The sequence below is a fragment of the Elephantulus edwardii genome, unplaced genomic scaffold, assembly GCF_000299155.1.
Source record: "Elephantulus edwardii isolate Elephantulus edwardi_28Jun2011 unplaced genomic scaffold, EleEdw1.0 scaffold00028, whole genome shotgun sequence".
Taxonomy (NCBI): domain Eukaryota; kingdom Metazoa; phylum Chordata; class Mammalia; order Macroscelidea; family Macroscelididae; genus Elephantulus; species Elephantulus edwardii.
In genome coordinates this window covers 605,332-612,768 of record NW_006399778.1, presented here as the reverse complement: position 1 = coordinate 612,768, position 7,437 = coordinate 605,332, and the positions used below count along the sequence as shown (strand labels likewise).

Sequence of the window (7,437 nt, the reverse complement as noted above, 5' to 3'; positions counted from 1 at the left end):
CACACACACACACTCACACTCACACACACACTCTCACTCTCTCTCTCTCCTCTCTCTCTCTCTCTCTCTCTCTCATCACAATCACCACTAATCCTCCCTTTAAAGATACTGGACAGTCCTCATCATTATTAATCCTCCCTTAACAGATACTGGATAGTCCAGTTTTGCCTATGAAGAAATTGTTCAGCTAATACATGATAGGAAGTTCTGGTGGCTTAGTGGTAAGGAGTTGCAGCTGACCCCAAAGCAGAAGGTTTAAATCCACCAGCCACTTCATAGGAGAAATATGGTCACTCTCCTCCCATATGATTTACAGCTTCTGAAAACCTACTGGAAGGTCTGTTAGGAGTCAGTTCTGACTTGATAGCACATGACAACAATAATATACAACAAGGAGACAGGTCTATGCAGCTCTGAAGCACTCTGGGCTTGGGCCAAATCTAACAGGAGACCCACCCTTGGAATAACGCCTGAGGAATACTATCAGTGTTTTGGGTATAAAAATTTATTACACATACAGAATTTTACTAATGAATACAGACAGGCTGGGGCACAACGAACTGCATAGGGGACAGCTAGCTCTTTGGCAAGTGTACAGGTTTGGGTGCCTTGGAGCCTCATGCCACGTTGATTTGTCAGGCAGATTAGGAGGGCACATGCCAAACACCATGGGGAAGCAGGTCGACAGTGACTGTTCTGCCTGTCTGCACTGCCTTCTCTGTCTGAGCTGGAGCTTCGAAGGATGCCACATTCAGAAGTGAGCAGCTGAAAGAAAAGCGATTCCTAAGTGTTCCGGGCTGGTCTCAGAAGTCACTGCAACACCATTTTAAGCAACGTGTTTAATTGAACGATTTCCATAAACTATACACAAAGTTTCTAACCATCACCATTCCAGTGAAGTACAAAACATTAAGTTACAGGCTGTGGGAAAAGAAGGTGCACCAAGGTGGCAACTTCCTATCCTGGTTGCTTGTAGGGTGGGGAGTGGGGAAGGTCTTTTGTTTTTTAAAACTGAGTCCCTCATTTCAATGTACAAAAAAAATTACTCTGATTTGATATTAAACTGTATTGAAACAAAATGGACTAAAAGCAAATACTACTCTATGTTGGGGTAGAGGTGGGAGAAAGAATGAGTCCTTCAAAGCAGGAGGGGAGGGAGACATTTGGAGGAAGATTCTGTGACTGTGACCCAAAGGGGTCACTCACGCTGCTCCATTTTTACTTTTGGTGGTCTCAGGAAAGTTCGATTTTTCTTCTCTTTCTTGCCTTTTGTGTTTGCTTGGAAATTTCGCCAGCTATCCACACGACCATCTCGACTTTCCTAAGCACAAAGGAAATATGAGGTAGTTTATGAGATGAAGGGCCTCCACCTGCTCTGCCATCCAATGCCCACCCTGCCCGCCTCCTGCTGCCAGTCCTGTCCTTCGGAATGGTCCACAACCAGAACACAGCAAAGCTTTACTCCCACTTCCATGAGCCAGGAAGTGTCACGTCACACCTACAAAGAAGGGTGTGCTCTGGGTCATCCAGAAGAGGCGGAAACAAAGTAACACACCCCTTAACAATGAAGTCATCATTTTGGAAAGGCATCTGGGCTAGATGCTTAGCACGCTATTTCTAACATAAAGACCCAATTAAGGTGTGTCCAGCTACCCACATTTCACACATGACAACACTGAGGCTCTGAGAGGTGAAAACCTTTTTCCAAGACCGTAACAACTAGCCAGCAGTACAGCTACATTTTCCACTCACTTTCCTATTCCCCTCTAAAACATGGATGCACCCTACAAAGTCATCACAAAGCCTAATCACATGCCCTATGAATTTCGCTAGGATCACTTCCTCATTTTCTCTTTTTATACATGAAGTGAGAAAAAAACCAAAATCATCAAGTCTGGTTAGTTAATCTCTACCCTAAATTTGGATGAAGACCACCCAAAAATGACCGAAACAGTACACTGAGAGAAAACTACCAGAAATATAAGCCTGGTTTAGAAGAGGCTGTGGCACTATGGATATCATCACAAATGTCAGATGGATCCTGGCTAAAAGTAGAGAGAATCAGAGGAATGTCTGTGTTTCACTGACTATGCAAAGGCATTTGACAGTGTCAATCACTGTGTGGTTAACCTTAAGAAGAATGGGAATCCCAGAACATCTGACTGTGCTCATGCAAAAACTATACTCAGACCAGGAGGCAGTCATCAAAATAGAGAAAGGAAACACTGCATGGTTCAAAACCAGGAAAGGAGTGTGTCAAGGATACATGCTGTCTCCATACTTTTGCCATCTATATGCAAAACAGATCATTCAGGAGGCTGGACTTTATGAGAAGGAATGTGGCATCAGGACTGGAGGAAGATTTCTCAACAATCGGCATTATGCAGATGATACAACTTTGCTTGCTGAAACGGAAGAGGGCCTGAAGCATTTGCTGCAGAGGGACAAGGACTATAGTGTGCAATATAGATTGAAGCTCAACATCTAGAAAACAACATTCTCTCTACCAGGCTAACTGGAAGCACACAATGATAGATGGAGAAGAGATTGAGACAGTTAACGATTTCAGCTTGCTCAGTTCCACAATCAACACTCTTGGCACCTGCAGTCAGGAAATCAAAAGATGGAAGCATATTAGGAAAATCTGCTGTGAGGGACCCCTCCAGAGTGCTAAAGAGCAATAATGTCAGACTAGAGACTAAGGTGCACCTGATCCAAGCTATGATATTCACAATTACTTGTCATGCACCAGAGAGCTGACACTGACCAAAGAAAAATGAAAAATAATTTATGCCTTTGATTTGTGGTGCTGGAGAAGAGTACTAAACATACATACCATGGACTGCCAAGAGAACGAACAGGTCTGCCTTGGAGAGGGTGAAACAAAGTTTCTCCTTGGAAGCAAGGATTTTGAGGCTCCACCTCATACACTTTGAGCGTGTTGCCAGGAGGGACCAATCCTTGGAGAAGGACATCATGCTTGGAAGGGTGAAGGGGACACCACAGGAGGAGAAGACCCCAGACGAAACAGATTGACACAATAACTGGGGTAACAGGAGTAGGTGTGGGAGTAGGTGTGTCAGAGATATTGAGATTGGCTCAGGACGGAGCAGGGTTCAGAGCTATTGTGCATAAGATTGCTATGAGTCATAGCTGACTCGATGGCACATAACAATAACTACAACCATGAATTCTACAGAATAAAAGATCCCATGTTGCTGGAAGCTGGAAAAGCAGCTGTACACATTTACCCCTAATATATAAATCATTTTTTTTTATTCAGTTGGCAGCTCTGTCCATCACAATCTCTAAAAAAACCCCACTCATCACAACATCACAGCTCTTACAGCCACAAGAATCTTGCTGCTGCTCTGGTCCTAGCTGGTTTCCTCAGAGAAAAACATCTCCAATGTCACTGTCACTGTCATCTCACAGCTGCTCAAACACTTGCAGACAGAGGGCTCATTACTTAACACTTTATCTTTTCTTGAAGAGAAAAAAAATTCTAATAATGAAATAGATTCATTATAGAAACAGAAAACTTAACAGAAATTATTAAAATATAAAACAGGAAAAGAAGAAAAAAAAGCCACTCAGAGACCCTCACTGCCCTTGCCTAGGTCAGAGACCTTGAGGTAGCTGAGCCAAAACCCAAATTCATTCTCCAAATTTCTCAATCCTCATGTAACATTCATTTTCTTGTCCGTGCAGATGACCCAGGAACCAAGTTTCTATGCAGAAATGTTCCTTTATTCATAGAAAACAATGCCTGGCTACTTTGAAAACTTACCTCAAAGTTTTTCTGCCACTCCCTCTCTCGTTTGGCTTTTTCTTGGGCTTCAATCTCTTCTTCCCTTTGTCGCTTCCTAGGAGGAAAACCATGGTATTTATATTTAGTCATATAAGTTAAAGCATTTCCTACAAAGGCAAGCAAATAAAGTTCATCAATTCACTATAGAATGCTACAAAGATGGCTGTCTGGAAAGGACTCAATGCACTTCCATGAATGGCTCATTCTAAAACAAGTAGATCTAAATACAGGCAAATGGGTGAAGCAAATAGAAATATTTCTGTTATACAGAAAGATCAAACCACATGAGATGTGGAACTCAGTGACAGGGCTGTCAAGAACTCAGCCACCTGAGTTATGTTATCTGGGATGATGGCCATTACAATGGCAGAAGTTTTTGCCCAAATGGTTCTCTGAATAAAACCCTATCCAAGAGAAGGTCATTTCACACAATAACCTCAACTAGCAAAATCTCACTGTTGCTAAGCACCAGTTAATAACACATCATACATAAACCAAGTTAATGTCATGATTTCTGATAAGCAAAGAATATCATAATTTTAAAGAAAAGTTCAACATTTTAAAGTAATTATACTGTACAATAATCACACTGTCAAAATGCTCTGGTATTTCCAAAAAGTTAAAGCCAAAATTTCTGTCTTGGGTCCCCAAGAGTTTGGCTGTTTCAGATTACACTTTTAGACAGCTTCTCCAATAGTACGTTATACAATTCTTTCATTAGGAAAATCTCCCAAAGACTAATATCTGGGCATTCAGATAAGGTTTAAATGAATACATTAATATGTACCTTTCATGCATCTCTTTGGCTTCTCTTTCTTTTCTTTTAATTTCCAGTTCAGCAAAGAGCTTCATGGTCTGTTTGTATACTGCCTGTTTGAACTACAAGGGTAAAAATTTTTCCAGCAATGTGAATCAAGTGCTTTAACATTGTACCCTAGTCAAAAGCAGAGTAGAACCTGGCAAGAGAAAATGATTCTTCAGAGAAACCCACTTAATGATGCTAATTCTCTTGGGAGATAATTAACACAACCAATTTAAGACATCTTTCCACTGATGATATGAATCTTGTTTTTAAAAAGCAATCAATAAGAAAGAAAATCCTAGGGAGCTCTGGTGGCCTAGTGGCAAGAAGCTGCACTGCAATCCCAGAGGTTTGTGGTTCGAATCCACTAGATGCTCTGCTGGAGAAGGAGGGGGAAATCTCCTCCTGTTGGTACAGATTCGATTTGACGAAAAATAATAAAAATAATTTTTTAAAAAAAAAAAAGAAAAGGAATCCTTATTACCACCAGGGTAATAAGCTGCTCCTCAGGAGAAAGATGAGCAATCTCCTCCTGTGAGGTTTTTGGCCTCTGAAAACCCACAGGAGGGTCATCTATAAATTAATGCCAACTCAACAGCAAGGAACACACCACATGAACATTTTATCATAATTGTAAGTGAGGTAAAGTGTTTGAACAAGTCTGGGAATGTATCAAGTTGTGTCTACTTTGTGCTTTTTTGTATGCAAGTGTATATATACAGCATGCTCACACATATATACAAATATGTCTACCCACAAACCTATATATGCACATTTCATATACTCACTTGTGTCTCACTATACACATATACATAGGGAGCTCTGGTGGCCTAGTGCTAAGAAGCTGCGCTGTAAGCACGAAGGGACAGGGATCGAATCCACTAGCTGCTCCGCAGGAGAATGATGGTCAGTGTCCTCCCATGCGATCCACTATCTCTAAAAACTCACTAGAGGGTCAGTTACAGGTGAGTTCCAACTTGATGCCACAAAAACAGCAGCAGCATACACATACATACTTATGCAACGACATATATTTTGGTTGTGCTGTAGTGTTTTTTACGCTATAAAATTGTATATGCTATAGTGTTTACTGAAATTGTCCCCCATTCTTCCCTCCTTCATAGTGTCTTCATTTTCCTCAATCAGGTTATGTAGACATTATCCACATCAGGTGTTGCCACTTGACAAAGACGGAGATTCCTTTTCTTCCCTCTCCTCCAGCTACCACTCTTTACTCCTGTGTCTGTCTAACTTTAAAAGACACCCAGTTAAATCTACTTGATGGGTTATTTCTGTATTTCTTTGTACTTTACATTTGAGAGGAAGTTTTGATGCTGAAGTAAAAAGGCTTGGTAGGGAGGAGATGGTAGTTTTATTAACTTTGCACAGCAATGCTGCGTCACTGTCATTAAAAAAAAAAAAGCCAAGCCCAAGGCCATTGCATCAGATTCCCAGTAAATACGGCTCTTTGTGGTAGGGGATTGCCTGCACTCCTACAGTGTAGCTGGTGGATCTGAACCATGGACCTTTTGGTTGTTGCTGTTGTTGTTATGTGCCATCTAGTCACTTGCAACTCATAGCGACCCTATGTACAACAGCCCTAAACTCTGCTCTGTCCTGTACCAATCACACTGTCTCTGACACATCCATTCCAATTATCCCAGTCACTGAATCAATCCACCTCATAAAGGTTCTTCCTCTCCTGTACTGTCCCTGCACCCTCCCAAGCATGATGTTCCTCTCCAAGGACTGGTCCCTCCTTACAACATGTCCAAAGTATGTTAGACAGAGCCTCAGAATCCTTGCCTCCAAGGAGCCACCTGGTTTAACTCTCTCCAGGATGAATCTGTTTGTTTTCCTAGCAGTCCATGGTACCCTCAATACTCTTATCCAGCACCACGGCTCAAAGGCATCAATTCTCCTTCTATCCTCCCTAGTCATTGTCCAACTCTCTGATGCATACGTGTGATTGCAAAGACCATGGCCTATATTTAGATGCACCTTAGTCTCCAGAGTGACACCATTGCTCTTCAGTAGTTTGGAAAGGTCTCTAAGAGCAAACTTTCTATCGCAATAGTCTTTTAATTTCCTGGCTACTGGTGCCAAGATTGTTGACTGTGAAGCCAAGCAAATCAAAGCTGTGAACAATCTCAATCTCTTCACCATCCATCCTGATGCTGCCAATTGGTCTAGTGGAGAGAATCTTTGTCTTCTTGACATTAGGCCTCAATCTATATTGAAGGCTGCAGTCCTTAACCCTCTGCAGCAAGCACTTCAGGTCCTTCTCAATTTCAGCAAGCAGGGTTGTGTCATCTGCATAACACAGATTGTTGATAGATCTTCCACCAATCCTGACACCACCTTTCTCCTCATAGAGCCCAGCCTCTCGGATAATCTGTTCTGCATACAGGTTGAAAAGGTATGGAGACAGGACACATCTCTGGCATACACCCTTCCCAATTTTGAACCATGCAGTGTTTCCCTGTTCTGTTCTGACAACTGCCTCTTGTTCCAAGTATAGATTTCGCATTAGCACGATCAAGTGTTCTGGGATTCCCATTCTTCTGAGAGTCAGCCACAGTTTGTTATGGTCCACACAGTCAAACACCTTTGCATAGTCAATGAAACACAGACATTCCTCTGATATTCCCTGCTTTCAGCTAAGATCCATCTAACATCAGCTACAATATCCCTAGTACCACGACCCCTTCTAAACCCAGCCTGGACTTCTGGCAATTCTCTGCTGATGTGCTGTTCCAGTCGTTTTCGGATAATCTTCAGTAGAATCTTGCTTGTATGTGAAATTAATTATATTGTTCTGTAG

General features: G+C 41.9%; 1 protein-coding gene across 1 annotated transcript in view; it reads right to left on the bottom strand.

Annotated features, from left to right (window-relative positions):
* Nucleotides 1-1,198: 1,198 nt before the first annotated feature.
* Nucleotides 1,199-7,437, bottom strand: part of DNAJC8 (DnaJ (Hsp40) homolog, subfamily C, member 8) — a 31,534-nt gene continuing 25,295 nt past the window's right edge. Inside the window, exons 7-9 of the mRNA XM_006883441.1 lie at nt 4,599-4,690; nt 3,791-3,866; nt 1,199-1,321 (exon numbers count right to left, since the gene is read on the bottom strand). Of these exons, the coding sequence (XP_006883503.1) occupies nt 1,199-1,321; nt 3,791-3,866; nt 4,599-4,690 (291 nt within the window). The remainder of the gene's footprint in view (nt 1,322-3,790; nt 3,867-4,598; nt 4,691-7,437) is intronic.